A 16,877-nucleotide genomic window follows, 5' to 3' on the forward strand; every position below is an offset into this window, starting at 1 on the left:
ACTGAAGTAATTTTACATTAAACCAAGAATCGATACATTAAGAAGCTGAGATGACAATCTTTGCCATATCATCATGTTTGTCTTTGCATTACCATCTTTGGAATCAGTATTGTACTTGGAAATGGGCTGATAACTGGAAACCTAGGTTGTGCAGTAACAATAATAAAAATTGTGAAACAAGGCAAAAAGCAGTGTCTATTTAGTTAATTTACAATATTTCACCGAGAACCCACAGCTGATTCAATTAAAATAGATGCAGTTCTCTATAATGATGGAAAAAATTGCACAAATTTTGTCTCAGGTTCTAGATAACTTTCCAATAAGATGCTTAGATTAGCAATCTGTTTTACATGTTTCTAAATGTAAAGTAATACATTTCACAAAATGTAGAAACGTGACATCATGTGACAGTAATATGAATGAATCGTAACTGAAGTCAATCAGCCTATGCATATACTTGAGTGTGACAACTTCTGAGGATATGGAATGCAATGATTATACAGAATTGGTAGTAAGTAAAAGAAGGGGCAGCCTTCTTTGGTTCATTGGTGGGATACTTCGAAAATGCATTCAATCTGCAAGGAGACTGACTGCAAAATTTTTATGTGACCCATTGTAGAATATTACTCAAGTGCGAGGGATCCATACCAAACAGATCTAACAGATCTTGCATGTATACAAAGGAAGGCAGTACAGATAGTAAAAAGTGTGTTAGACCCGAAGCAGAGGATCAAGGACGTGCTGAACAATCTTGACAGAAGTACTCTTGAAGATAGTCTCCCATTACCTCCAATAGCTAAATTTTGAGCTTCAGTATTCAATATTAAGTGTGGAATCTTCGAATATTCTGCAGACCACCATGTGTCACTCATGTATAGATTGCAGAGACAAGTAGTCTAATCACAGCAAGTACAGAGGCATTTAAGCAATCATCCATTCTATGTTCCACATGGAAATGGAATGAGATGAAACCCTAATACATGGTACAGTGAGAGGTATGCCTCTGTCATACATTTCACAGTGATGTCTAGAATATGTATTTATTTTTCATCCAAAAGCTCTTTCCACCTCGTGGGATATAGTACACACACATACTTACATGAAGTTCGGAGACAGTAATACTTCAGCAAATAAATGATTTTTTCTTATCCGTTGTCTTGTTTCAAGTCTCTTTTGTTTTACACATTCTAAAAATTCTGTTACTGAACAGAAGTAGTGATCTAATAAGAATACCCTCACGTTTTTCCAAAAGAAAAATGTGAACAGTGAAACAATTTTTATCTTAATGGAAGACTATTGTAATACCCTCACGTTTTTACAAAAAAAATGTGAACAGTGAAACAATTTTTATCTTATATGGAAGACTATTGTAAATCTATACAGTTTTAGAAGTTTGTGTCCTTACTGAGTGAACATGAAGCTTCTCATTTTGCCTTGTATCATGATAGTAATTTTTTATTCGTGTTTTTTAAATTCCTTGCAACTAATTTTCAAGTTTCTAGCTGATATGAACAGGAAAGTGGGAAGATTCACAACTTTTATAAAAGGCAATTGAACGGATCTGTTTTGTCCAGGAAGTTCCATTTCTCTTACAGATCTTTTCAGAGTTAAGAAAATGACTCAACCAAGGTGTGTATTACCAGTACCCCAAAATAAAATTCTATACAAGCTGGGTAATTGGATAAAGTAGTCGATTCAGACAGTATGAACACTTGTTTTAGCTGAAAGTAGATGTACACTGTCATCTTATTTTCCTTCAGCTTTTGTCCCGTGTGGCTGCGGGGTCCGCTATACGCGTCCATTTCGTTGTATCATGGGCTGTGTCAGGATGGATGTTCACGCATTTGAGGTCTTTATGAATCGTATCAACGCAACGTGGCGTAGGTTGTCCTATGTGTCTTCTGCTGACTTCAAGCGTGTAACCCATCTTGGCAATAGAGTCATTAGTGGACCGTAAAACATGACCAAATCATCGAAGACGACTCTCACGCATTTTGTCTTGGATCGGTGCAACACCAAACTGTTTCCTAATGCTGTCATTGGAAACGTGATCTAACTTAGTGAGGCCTGCTGTCCACCTTAGCATCTTCGTTTCCAGTACACTTAAACGGTGTTCTGTCTCAACTGCAGTCGGCCAGCAGTCACAACCATATAACTCACAACCCTCGTATAGTAGATGTAGACTATAACATATTTTATTTAGTGTCTCATTTTTTGTTTATATGTGTATTCCATTTGAAGTCATTTGAAGTTACATGCCTGAAAGCTTTGTGTTCAAAGAAGATGTAATCTTGTTGGAGTCTGTTGTTACAATGATGTTGCATAGAATATCTTATAATCAGCCACACAGGATTTTTTGGTGTTATCATCACTGTAATAACCACAAACCATCTATTTAGTTAGGCTATGGTTTTATTTACAGCTGATAGTGACTGAGTTGGGTGTTTCCTATAATAAGGATGCTTGTGTCATCTGCAAAAAAGTTATTTGTGTCTTAACTGCTAGGTCTAGATCATTTGTATACAGTTAAAAGAGGCTTGGCGCAAGAATGGATATTTCAGGAAGTCCTTTTTTCGCATTTGAACGTCTGAGAATCGTGACTTAGTATTCTCCTTCAGATCACGTTTTATTTGCTTTTTCTGTGTCCTGTGTGTCAAGTATGATATGAAACTTTTCAGTAAAGTGCCTCAAATACCATACTTGGAGCTTCTCCAACAGTATGTTGTGGTCCACAGAGTAGAAGGCTTTACTTAAGTGTAAATAAGCGACAGTGGAATTTTGTTGTTTGTCTTCTGTTTCTAGAACAATTTGTGATAGATCATAGATGGCTTCTGTTATCAATTTATTTTTCATGGTTCCATGCTGAGTATCAATAAGATTTTTGTCTAAACATTTCTTTAACCTACTACCCATTACTTCCAACTTTTTCTATGATTTCTATGAAATAAGGCGACTGATCTATAGTTTTCTGCAATTTATTTGACTTCTTTCTTTTGAACAGGAATCACTTTAGCCATTTTTATTCAGACTGAACGTCCAACTGTTAGAAAAGATGAATTGACATCCGCTTCAGGCAAGAAAATGTTTGTAACACATTGATTTGTGATGTAATCTGGAATATGATCGATTCCAAGTGACATTTTATTAAAAGTTGATGTAAAACAGATGATTCCATGACGATTTGTTTCGAAAATGTAGATTGATGAGGAACAAAAGTGTACTTTGTTTTTCTATTTGTTTCTTCTTCCTCTTTTGTCAATGACTATTAAATTGATTGTGATATTTGTATAGGCTGGGGACCAGAAACACTATTTTTTATGATTCAGCTTGATATTTTCTATTTTAGGGAATGCTTCATTTGCTTCCGTTTTTAATACTTTCGACACTATACGGCTTTTATTTCATGACTCTGAATGTAAATTTATAAATTCCATGTGATCCTTGAAGGCTATGGTGAATGGTCTGAATCTGCAAGTTTTGATCACCTGTAGAAGGCGGCTCATTTCAATGAAATCGATATCAAAGAAGTTAATTTGCAAAGATGTGGCTGATACTAATTTGTGGATTAGCTGGGGGTGTAAAAATATCTCGATCAGGGGTTTTGGTATACGGCATGTGTATGTTGTTCTAGTGGCGTGCAGAAAGAAATAACGAGTAGCACAAAACTTTTTTTGTGTTGAATACAGTGAATTGAAGTGTGGTATAGTTAAGCTTTGACAACTGTCTCGCTATGGCTTCAAAAGGTGGACCAATTGCTCTTGGCACGGATGGAGCTGATTTTGTGCATCGACAGCGTGTAGCAGCACAGTATCAGATTAGGTTTGTGTTATTTTTTTTTTTAAGTAGATTATTTGAACTTTGCTTGTCATTACTTTAGGTGTCACCTGTTTCTTAAACCAAAACATGCTGTACGTAGTTTAAAAACACAAATGAAGTTACTTACAACTAAGTTCCATATAGAACCTGTTATGCTTGTAACAATCGGAGTTTTTACCAGCTGTAAATTATGACGCAAGGAAACATGTGATTGGAGTAGATGGGAGTTTCAGCGAAACTTTTTAGATTTCAGGTTCATGTATTTGCATGTGAAAGTTTTGGAATAAATAACTTTCAGGTTTAAGCGCTTTCTTATCGCGCAAATTTTCTAGAAATTATGATTTTGTGATTCAGTGTCATTCTACGTTATTAAAAACTAACATACCAGTCTGCATTAATCAAGACTATAAAGAAGAATGATTGATTCTATCAATATTTGGAAATGCATTGAACATCGTCATTGTAATGGAACAGTGCGGATATTGTTTAACCAATTTAGTAACGAGTAGTCGGACCAAACTTGCAGTGTAAAGTTTACATCATGTGTGTTTCGTGTTTACCGTGAGATCTTCCAACAGAAGCCTTGTCATAGTCATCACGCATATTTTCGTAGTTACTCTCCAGTACTCCCTCCTAAAATATTGCTGCTTTAACATCTTTCCTGGGAGACAGTAATAGGCATAGTCTGGTTGTGCCTCAGATTTCTTTTCTCCCCAATTCTATTCAGCACCTCTTCGTTAGTTACATTATCGGGCCACCAAATCTTCAGCATTCTTTTGTGGCACCCTATTTCAAAAGCTTCTATTCTCTTCTTGTCTAAACGTGTATTGTCTGTCTTTCATTTCCATACATGGCTATATTCCGTACAAATACAATCAGAAAAGACGTCACAACAAATAAACCTATGTCCGATGTTTAGAAATTTCTCTTCTTCAGAAATGTTTTTCTTGCCCTTACCAGTCTACATTTTGTATTATACTCTTTACTTCGGCCATCATCACTTATTTTACAGCCCAAATGATAAAACTCATCAACTACTTTCTAAGTGTCTCATTTCCTAATCTAATTCCATCAGCATCTATTTTGAATACATTCCATTATCTGTGTTTTGCTTTTGTTGTTATTCATCTTACATCATCCTTTCAAGAATGTCCATTCGGTTTAGTTAATCTTTCTGTGTCTGACAGAATTACAATGTCAACGGCAAACCTGAAGGTACTCCACATTTTTCTTTTGTTTCATTTACTGTTTGCTTAATGTACAGATTGAATGTCTGATTCCCTTCTTAACCACTGCTTCCCTTTCATGCCCCTCAACGATTAGTATTGCCACTGTTTTCTGTACAAGTTGCAAATAGTCTTTCGCTCCCTGCTACCTTCAGAATTTACAAGAAAATATTCCATTTGACATTGTCAAAATGTTTCCGAGTCTACAAATACTATTAACATAGGTTTGCCTTTCCTTAACCTTCCTCGCAAGGTAAGGTGGAGCATCAGCGTTGCCTTGTTCCTACATTCCTCTGGAATCCAAACTGATCTCCGTCAAGGTCAGCTCCTACCAGTTTTTGTATTTTTCTGAAAAATAGTAGTGTTAGCATCTTGCGGCTGTGATGTATTAAACTGACAGTTCAGTAATGTTCATACCTGGCAACAACTGCTATATTTGCAATTGGAGTTATTACATTCTTCTTCAAGTTTGAGGGTATTTCGCCTATCTCATAGATCTTCCACACAGGATGGAAGAGTTTTGCTGTGGCTGGCTCCACCAAGGCAATCAATAGTTCTGATGGAATTTCATTTACTTCCGGGGCATTGTTTCGACTTAGGTGTTTCAGTCCTCTGCCAAATTCTTCTCACAGTGTCATACCCCCATTGTATGTTCATCTACGTCTTCTTCCATTTCTATAACCTTCCGTGTATGAACTTTCGATATACTCCTTGCACCTTTTCCTTATTTGTGTAGGGGTGGTTTTCCGTCTGAGCTGTTGAGATTCATACAGCTGCTTTTCTTTTCCATAAAGTCTCTTGATTTTCCTGTAGGCAGTATCGATATTTCTCCTTGTGAAATATGCTCCTAAATCCTTAGGTTTGCCCTCTACCAATTCCAGGTTAGCCATTTGCACTTCCTGCTTCATCTTTGTATATTTCCTTTCATCAGTTAAATTCAATATTTACTTGTGTTATCGCAGGATTTATACTAGGCCTTGCCTTTTTACCTATTTGGTCCTCTGCTGCCTCCACTATTTCATCTCTCAAGGTTACCTGTTCATCTTCTACTGTTTTCTTATCCCCTGTTGTAGCCTGTTGTTGCCTAATGCTCACGTCTAACACTCTCGACAGCCTCTGTTCTTACCAACTTTCCAGGCCCATCTCTGTAATTTCATACCTATTTTCAGTTTCTTTCATTTTAATTAGTATTGTATATTAAATCAATTAATGGGTTATCTGTCCAGTAGACAGTGTTTGAAAAGTGATAGTGTTTACAGTGATACTTGTATACACAGGTGTAATGATTTATCGTATGTTAAAAATTTAAATGCTTAAAATTGCAGTAGTCATTTGTAGAAAACAGAATTGTGTAAGAATACACTACTTTGTGTTGGCAAGAAGAGGGCATTATTATAGATTACACTGACTTGAAATAAAAGAGAATCTTGTTTGATAGCTGGAAGTAGAAATCCTCTATCAGACTTTGATTTACCAAGCAAGTTGGTACAATAGTTGACTCACATTGCGATGACACTGGTTCAAATCCCCCTCTGGTCATCAGATTTAGCTTGTTCTAGATTTCTCTAAAATCGCTTAAGGCAAATGTCAGGATGATTCCTCTCAATGGGCTTGGTCAGTTCCTTCCCCAACTTCCCCTTATCCAAGCTTGTGCTCTATCTCTACCTACCTTATTGTCAAAAGGATTTTACATTAATCTTCCGTCCTTCCTATGTTTGATTTCACTTATAAACTTCTTTTGAGTACTAGAATGTTCCTTTTCTTTGCACTGGTATTTTAAAGCCTATTATTTGTAACAAATTATGTAGTATTTAATCTCTGATAACCTTACTGTGGGAAATGAAAATAGTTCTAAACAAATATTTAATACTGTAAGATTTCTCTAAAGTTGAATGAGCTGTAATGATACAGTATGCATGACTTGTAGCAAAAATTAAACTTGAAGTCATTACCATTATAATAGCCATTTGGGGATTACAGAAGTGGCCGATTCCACCCGTCTGCATTGACCCATGACGTTATCAATATGGCAGAAATTACCATTCTCAACGTCTTGAATTTGGCGCCCGTGACATCCCTACATAAACACGACAACAAACATGAAAATACATATAAATACAACAGTAACATTTCCCTCCAAAATTATAATCAAACTAATGCGACAAACACCTTTTTTTTTTTTTTTTTTTTTTTTTGTGCCAAACTAAATATGAACATATAAAACCACACACCACAACCCAAAACCTCACAAGACAATGACAAAAAGTGGATGAAAGACAACACAAGATTCCCACATTCCGCTACACCCAGAAAATCCACAGGAATTGGTCACTTCCCTTCACCTACATAACTCAACTGCAAGTGTCGATACCCAAAATAAAAATATACAACTACAAAAACTGGAGTCAAGCCGCAACTGTCGATACCACAAAACCAACAACAAAAATTGAAATTGAACACTTCCCTTGACCTATATAGGTCAACTACAACTGACGATACCAAAGCAAATACATCTACGACGACAGAAATTGGAATTAAAAATTTCCCTTTACCTATATAGACCAACAGCTGACGATACCAAAACACATACATCTGCAATGACAAAAATTGGCATTGGACACTTCCTTCAACCTACATAGATCAACCACAGCTGACGATACCAAAAAACAAACACCTAAACGTGCAATAAATAAAACCAAACTCACGACACATCAAAAACCCTACAAAACATCACAACTTACAAACAATAGACCCAAAAAAATGACTACTTACCGTGAAAGAATTCCGGCGCTACACACTAGGTTAGCGACCCCAATGACACACACACACACACAAAACCAAAAGAACTCCGAAACCACTCACAACCCCCTCCCCCTCCAAACTACCCCCACCCCTCCCGAAAAACAAAAATCTCCCTACAGATCTTTTGCAACATAATCATAACACCCCCCCCCCCCCCCAATACTGAACCCCTTCTACTAACATCTTATTAACTGGCCTCAGAAAAATGTGAAAAATACAATACTCCACACAGATGCTCTTTCGTTAGCAATACTCAGGTTAGAAGAGTGCCTCTTTCCCCTACCTATGACTGATTTAACCCCTCCCTCCTCCAAAAACACCTCTATTTTATTGGTACATGCTCCAGTTTCAGAATTTTTTAACTCTAAACTCTGATTTACAACTAAATGATCATAATCCCCCTTCCCCAACCCTCTATATATTCCTCAATTACTCCCACCGATTCCCGCTTAGTAACACCCTCCAAAACCCCGAAAAAGCAATCCCCCCCCCCCCACACTCACCAACCAGAGACTTACCTCTCCCATACTTTCTCTTCCCAAACTGAGATTCATGTATCTCGACCACCATTCCAGGTCCATCCAGCTTACCCCTATACTTCACATATTCCAAACACACTTCCCTACAAAAAGAATACCAATCAAAAACTTGTTTTTTGTCCACCTTCTAAGATTTCGGATCTGCTGGGATCGGTGAAGGATGATTTGTTACTGCGGAAGGTGGGAATTTATAAAAATACAGGGTCATTGTGTTATGACCTATATAGGACAGACAATGCTTACAGTGAAAGAGTGTTGTACAGAACATCGGCGTTGCACTCAACTACTTCAACCCAGTAAGTCTGCAGTTGCAGGACAATGTATTTCCTACAGACATTCAATGGAGTTTGACAAAACTTCGATTTTGGCCACAGCAGCAACGTTTTGGGACTCCATTATCAAAGAATCTGTGGAAATACGCATTGCGGAAAATATAATGAACCGTGACAGTGGTTACCAGCTGAATAACGCTTGGAATCCCGTCATCTAAATTTGCTTGAGATGAAGACGCCAGAAGACTTCAATAGTTGCGGCCAGCAACAGTATCGACAGCAGCTGAGTCTTGCAGTTCCACCAGCGAGGGTGCTGCCGCTGGGTGGTGTGGTCCTTCTGTCTCCGCGACGTCAACGCATGCGCACTATGTAAGACGGAGCAGAAAGCGTCTTCGTCAGTCCTCGTTCGGTTCACCTGAAGATGGCTGGCAGTTGTCCAGCGCAAATATCGTGGTATGAAGTTTACGATGACCGGATGCAATCCCGAAACCACCTAAAGTCATTTTATAGTCATACCCATATCTAACTAAAGAACCCACACAATAAATTGAACACCTTACCACAAGACAAACAGCAAACCAATGACACCTATCACCTATCGACAATGCAATCACATAAACAAAAAACAATTAGCCTAATTAATAACTCACTGAAATCAACTTCAATTCTTCAGTACAGGCACACTGAAAAACTGCACACTGCCACCACCAAAGCTCAAATGAACCTAATACGCCACATAACATTCGGACCACACACCACCACCACCATCACCATCATAACAAGACGACATCTACAAACACAACCAACTCATAAACTACACTCCACACCATAATGACGTCGCACAGCACGACACCCTTACACCATAATGACGTCACACACCATGACACTCTTATGTCGTGGGTCAAAGCAGACGGGTGGGATCGGATGCCTCTCTTGACCCACCATTTGGAGTGGCAGTATGCAAACAACCTACACTTTGAAAATTGATATGATTTGGATTAATATTTTGTTGTGTTTATCTACATATTTTATAATTAAATTACATGAAACAGTTTACAATTATGACTGCCCACGAAAGGCAAATGTCCCAAGTTCGAGTCTCGGTCCAGCGCACATTTTTAATCTGCCAGGAAGTTTCATGACTGTACTTAATGTGAGAGTAGCTTGGTTGGTAAATGCCACATTAAAAACCAAAAGCTGTAGTGTTCAGTTCTCTGTCGGTGCTATGGTGTGTTCTATAATATACTACTTCAGTCGCCTTTGGGCAGTTCCACATCAGTTGAACGCAGCACTCAACACAGATCACTCATAAATTTAATTTATGTGTGTTCAATGATCTAGATGACAGATAAAAAACTACCGGAGAGCAGAGGTAGACGACAATTGTGAAAAAAGTTACAGGTCTGCAAAGTTCAGAAATTGTATGAAATTTATGTGCATCTTTCTCAACTTAAATGGTTAAAATTCTGGTACCTAATACAGATACATTAATGAAACTGATGTCATTGAATAGCTAATGAGTAGAACTTTACATTGACGTGCAACATGGTGGATTTCTAAGAATTTTCACATTAAGGGTCAGTGATTGTGATGTATGAATGCAGAATCTCGTGGCAATAACATTGAATAAAATGTTCTTGGGTTTCCAACCGTGTCAATCGGTTAAAACTACATGAGCTTTCAGCCAAGCACTCCTTGGCCATTGCCAATCCAGCGACGAAGAGCAGGAACAGAAACTTGCTTTGCTGCCATTCTGTGGCTCTGTGTTGGGCAAGATAAGCTGCCTGTTGAAAAGACACGAGATCAAATCGATCTTCAGGCCTCCATCGAAAATCCGTCAATTACTGAGACCAGTTAAAGACGCTGTAGGTCTCAGAACACCTGGTGTTTATGAAATACCTTGTGAGTGTGGCGAGAAGTACATCGGACAAACATTTCGCACTGTGGAACAACGCAGGAAAGAACATGTGAGGTATTATTGCCTACGCTATCCAGAGAAATCTGCGTTAGCTGAACATGCTATAGAAAACGGTCACCACATAAAATTTGGCAATGCCTCTGTCGTGGCTCGCACAAATGGCTTCTGGGACAGTTTAATACAGGAAGCCATTAAAGTAAAAATTACCACAAACACCCTGAATCGAGACGGTGTCTTACAGCTCAGCGCTGCATAGGATCCAGTGATCGCGCGGTTGAAGAGGGCACATCGAACGCCGACTCAAAACATGCCCATATATGGCAATGTCACGGGCACCAGTGACGTCACAGCCATCAGCTAGCGTATATAAGGGCACACCAACAGCCCACTGGCAGTCATAACACTTGACAATGGCCAAGGAGTGCTTGGCTGAAAGCTCGTGTAGTTTTAACCAATTGACGCGGTTGGAAACCCGAGAACATTTTATTCAGTGATTGTGATGCTTGACCTTGAATATGTCAAAACACCTCATCTTCATTTTTTTTGAAAAGGTTTGTTGTATTGGTCCAATATGTTACTACAAGCATGGTAAATATCAAGATAGCACATGCATCATGCCCAAAAATTTATTTCATCTCGACCCCTACACTAACAAAGTGGAGTGCGCAGCTGTGCATCCATTTTTTTTTATTTTAAGAACAACGTTCACTAGTATTTTGTCCAATTGGTTAACATTTCTTGCTGTAAACAGCCATTCAGAGAGACTTTTATTTCAGCCAGTCATCATTACCTTGCTTCATGAGTAGTTAAGTCAAAATGCAGTTACATCTGCTGTGAAGTAGTATTTAGTAATAGTTTGTAAAAATAATTGGTTTTAAGTACAATTGTATTGTATCAATCCATTTAAAGCAACTGGTCATGCAAGAATACAGAAGAATTTGAGGAATGTTCAGGAGAAGATGGTAAACAATTGCCACGCTATATTGCTGGGTGGAAAATTTGCAGCAAATGTAGAAAGCAAATATCACAAAACTCATAAACCCCTGAGGATGTTGGCTCAGCTGTGCTAAGGTGTTCCAGAGAAGATATAAGTGAAGATTAAATAGAATTGGCTCTGGCACTGGATTCTTTAAATAATGTACTTTTGTATTTATGTGACACTCTTGTGAAGAAAGAAGCTACAGTGCGAGATATGGTACATAATGCAAAAATTGTTGTCTCACTGTTGGAACATACTTATATGGCATAACTGGAAAAAGAAGAGCATGAAGAAAATGGAGACAGAGAAATCATAGCCCATCTGAAAGATAAGTTTCACAATTCAGGGTCTATGTGTGACAAAATATAAATTTTTACTGTACTTTGAAAGAGCTGAAGTATCTGGAAAATTATGAAAAAATGTTCCACTTCAGATTGCATGGTACAAAAGCAAAATAGTTAGTAGCAGGAGATGCGATATTCGTGTCATCAAATCCAAAGCGGCGTAAGACATTGTGTGAGGAAATTGACCTGTATATGATTTTTACTGTGAGCTATGTGATGCCAGAAAGAAAAGATTATGTGTCTGTGGAAGAAAGTGGAATTGGAGTGCATAACCAGCAGCAGCTATTGTTGCACCAGATGTAAATATTGAATTCTCAAAACTTTGTGAATTGTGACCAGAGCACTACATTACAATCATATGTGCAGTCCTGCACTTAACAGCATGTTGCTTAGGTGCAATCCCCTATTATCCCAGTGCAACAAAACTGACTTATCTGTATGAACTGTTTGGTACAAATTGGATTGACAAACTTACTTATAAGTGTTGGTTAACTACAGGCAGGGTAGTGCTATAAACTATCACAAATCCAAGAATTACACTCACCTTGAAGTGACAGAGTTTCACTGGAAAAATTCACAGGTTACAGTTCACCCATTCATAGCTTACTACAGAGTTGCAAATACTAGTACCATGTGTCATATGTGGAAATAGCTGACTGCCTTCTGTACAATACAGTGTGTGTGTGTATTCTTTCTCCCACAATTTCACCAATTTCATAAAATGTCACTTTCCAGCTCCAAAGCACGTTTATTACTTTCTGAATGGATGTGTTGCCCAATACAAAAAAAGTCATCAATATTCTCTACCATGAGGAAAATTTTGATGTTACAGCAGAATGGCAATTTTCCTCCCTCCTACAGCGCATGGTGAACAACCTTGTGATGTGATGCAGGGACTGTCGACAGATTATCGACACTTGCCAACCTCAAGCAGCCTCATGGAAACCATGTTTTGACATCACAGCAGTTGTTTCAATGGCGCAAAGAAAATATTCTTTCATGTTTTGTTCACTATACACCAGTTTTCCATCATGATGAAGACTTTGCCAAGCTGAAGCAATGTTTCAGGAATACAAGGATGGTTCTAGAAACCCATAATTTTTATTGTGTAATATCTACTGTATTAACAAAAGTATAGCGAAAACAAAGGCATACTCTGCTTCTTCAGTGAGCATTAAAATAGCCAGTTCTTGCTATGGTAAATGAAATGCTGTTAACAGACATACATGGATTTCTTGCCTGTATGCATGACATCATTGATGGATTGAATATGCCTTACAAATGAAGAAATGATGTACAGGCTAGCTTAACATCTCCATAATTTGTCTTCCTTGCCAAACAAGACAGTTGTGTTATCAGAGCATGTGACATTCTCACAAGAATGTGACATCAACTGCAAGGACATCCACTAATTCTGCGTTAGATATGATGAACATAAAAAATTTAATTGGAGACTTGCGAGACGAGATGCAACCTCTTTATATTGCCTTTTCATTGAAGTTACACCATAAATTGTTCACGTTACCACTGCAATTATATAAACTATATTTATGTACAATATTACATATGAGTTGCAGTTTTTAATAATAACTGTTTCATATTTTTGCACTACCTACTGCATGTTAATAGTGTACTGATGCTGACAGGATAAAATTTTGGGCATGATGCCTTTGGTGTACCATCTTAATATTTGCCGTGTTTATACTAACACACATTTCTTTTTTCCTAAAAATTGAAGGTCGGGTGTTTTAAGATATTCAAAGTCAGTGACCTTCAATGTGAAATCCACCATGTTGAAAAATCAATGAAGAGCTCTACTCATTAGCTTTTCAATGAAATAATTTCATTGCTGTATCTGGATTAGAACCAGAATTATAATAATGTATGTTGAGACAAATGCATGTAAATTTCACACAAGTTCCAAACTTAGGTGCCCTGTGACTATACCATCTCTAATGGGCCTGTGCTTAGTAGAGCACTGTGGTGGTCAAACCAATCTGTTGGTTGATGACAGTTTTTATTTTTTGTACACAGTATGTCTGAAATAGGCTGACTTTACCTACTGTAATACATATTGAACTCATTCATTTTATTTAACTGTACAATGTGTACTTTCAAGTAAAAAACTATTTGCAAGACAAAGATTCAGACCAGGAACCAGGTGTTTTGCTCTCCGTGCTCTATGAATTAACACCATTTAAGCATATCTCAAATACTAAACGAAAGTTTTAACTTGTCATATGCTCCTTCCCTTTGTTCTTAAACTCTTCAGAAGTTATCTCCTAGTATTACGATATCAAAACCTCCAAGGTAAAGCACATACAGGGGAGTTTGGCCGAACCAGAATTTGAAAGGAATAAGCAGTTGTCTGTGGGAAGTTAGAACTTTCAGTTAGTCCATATGTTATGCTTTAATGGCTTGATTGGTTGTACACTTTCCAAGAAACTCAGGGTGGATCTCTGAATCTTGGCCCAGCACACTGTTTTAAATCATATCTCTGTTAACTTAAACTTGGGCATGAGTTGTCATTTCCTGTGTTTAATGTGTAGTGTTTATGTAACTTCCCCAATTTTGCTTAATATTTAGCTCTTAATCAAACATTCTTAGTTTAATGCTCATCTCTTAATATTAAATTTGTGTGTGTAAACTAAATCTTAATGTTGACTTGTCACCCTTACTCCTCCTCCTGCCCCCACCCCACTCCTACACCCCTACTCTTCTTTATTCAATTTTATTTATATTTTGTAGCTTTTAGTTCAAATCAGTGTATTGGATTTATAAGCCATTGTAAAAATATCTTTATTCAAGACCAGCCATATAATATCTAAGTGTGGGAATGTTGTTATTTCTGGTGAAGTAATTTCAGGTCTAGAAGAATTAGGCTTGCCGCTAAATGCTTGACTTACTCTACTTTTAAACAATGTGTTTTCATAATGAGGCTCCTGTAAGGAGTTCCCCCACACACATATAAAACATAGTAGGATAGGATTAGGTGAGGATAAGTCGGGAACTGAGATCAGTCGGTATTTGGACTGTGAAGCAGACATTAATTTATATCATGATCTAGTAATGACTCAATAGGATAGTCTCTTTTGAAGAATAATCAGCTAAAAAAAAAGTGGTGAAAGTAGTTCTCTAGAGTAAGGGAAAAAAACCTGCTAAAGGAAAAAAATAATACATTGATAGGAGATGCATATATGACAGATGTAGAAGTTTGAAACCATCGGAGAATACACTAATTTTACGAAATTAGATGTTTGTTGTTGTGTGCATACTTAGCATGTTAATTGGCTACATATACATGATTTGTTGTTATGTGCAACTACATGCTGGCCATTTACAAGTAATTAAATGGCAAAAGGATTTAAATTTAATAACATTTTATACATTTGTTGTGACATAATTACATTTAATAACCAAAATAAATGTAAAATGTCAAATCAAAACCCCTTCAGCCATCAAAATTTCTAGTTTTATTTATGCTACGTATTTCAGCATTACATTTCGCTGAAGATGGTGTAATGTAATGCTGAAACTGGTAGCACAAATAAAATAAAACTGGAAATTTAGATGGCTGGACGGGATTTGATTTGACATTTTATATAGAACGGTTGAGACCCCACAACCGTCTTCTATACAGATAGACTTACAGAGAATAGGAAATGGGTTTCTTTTCTGAATTACTCATGCTGCTCCTTCTGTCTAGACACAAATCCTTCTGTGGAATAAGATGGACAGGTTATGTGAAGGAGGATTTACTTTTGCATACTTTTCAGAGTTGTTGTTTGGTTAGGTACCCTTTTTCCTTTTCCTTTTTTCCCCACAAGTTTTATTTTGAGCCCAAAGTTGTATAGTTGTGGCTAGTATCACAATTATTGTCCCACCCCATAGTCTTATGTTAGTGGCTGTTTATCTTCCTTTGAAATTGGGATTATTCTGGTTTTTATAGAAGGCTCTAACTTATAAACTAGTAGGCCCTGTCATTCAATAGTTAAGTAATTTTAAATCTGCAAAACACCTAAAGCATGCCCCATTGTGAGGTTCTTTCTTTTTTCTTCTGGTAGTGCACTTATTCAAACATGAATTCACCCTGTAGTTTCATATGGCATACTAACTGTTTTACAATGTTCCATTACTAACATACATGGACTGCCAGACTTAAGTGTTATTTAATGCTAGAAAAAATCCTTGCACTGACCAGGAATCAGACCTAAAATCTTTTAGTTGTGGTAGGAAATACCATTTTCAAGTTGTCCTACATAACAGGAAGAATACCACAAGAAATTGTGGAAATTCAAAATTATTTCTACATGAATTGTAACAATAATGTGCAGGAAGTTGCATATAGGTACTCACATAAAAATACATTATAATAGAAACATCTTGGTAGGTTAGGTTAACACTTAAAACATCATTTCCAAATTAACTGTTGTCTTTGTCGATAAAATTTACATGAAAACCTGAAAGGAACCACAATTTATAGACTGACTTTTGTATGCACATCACCACATATGTACATAAACATGCATTAAATCCCTCAGCTAGTACTGTACAATCCATAATGATGATAAAATGGGGACTGAAATGCTCATCTAAAACTGTACACAATAGACATGTATAATTATATAAAATCATTGAATACCTTAATGTACTACTATCATATGTTTTCTACATCACATATCAACTAGTATCTGTCACAGTTGTACGACATATATCAATGGATCTGACATTTGCAAATAGGCTTCTGTGTTAAATATGATAATAACAGCATTACAAACATGCAGAGGATGTTGCCTGTCAACTGTAATATGACTGCTGTCAGAGAGCCTTCCAATGTTTTAAGTAACTTGTATATTGAGAGAGAGTGTGTGGTTTTTATCAGATATTAAGGTAAACCTGAATTGTCACACATTCATTCTCTCATTAAATGTAACTTACCGGAAAACGCCATGCATTGGGAAACGTCTTTGAAATCTGCATC

At 37.1% G+C, this 16,877-nt stretch overlaps 1 protein-coding gene across 1 annotated transcript in view; it reads left to right on the forward strand.

The window, feature by feature from the left end:
• Window positions 1-3,530: 3,530 nt before the first annotated feature.
• Window positions 3,531-16,877, forward strand: part of LOC126298535 (protein jagunal) — a 47,442-nt gene continuing 34,095 nt past the window's right edge. The window contains exon 1 of the mRNA XM_049989896.1: window positions 3,531-3,819. Coding sequence (XP_049845853.1) covers window positions 3,731-3,819 — 89 coding nt within the window. The 5' untranslated portion in view covers window positions 3,531-3,730. The remainder of the gene's footprint in view (window positions 3,820-16,877) is intronic.

Source organism: Schistocerca gregaria, chromosome X (assembly GCF_023897955.1).
Source record: "Schistocerca gregaria isolate iqSchGreg1 chromosome X, iqSchGreg1.2, whole genome shotgun sequence".
Classification (NCBI taxonomy): domain Eukaryota; kingdom Metazoa; phylum Arthropoda; class Insecta; order Orthoptera; family Acrididae; genus Schistocerca; species Schistocerca gregaria.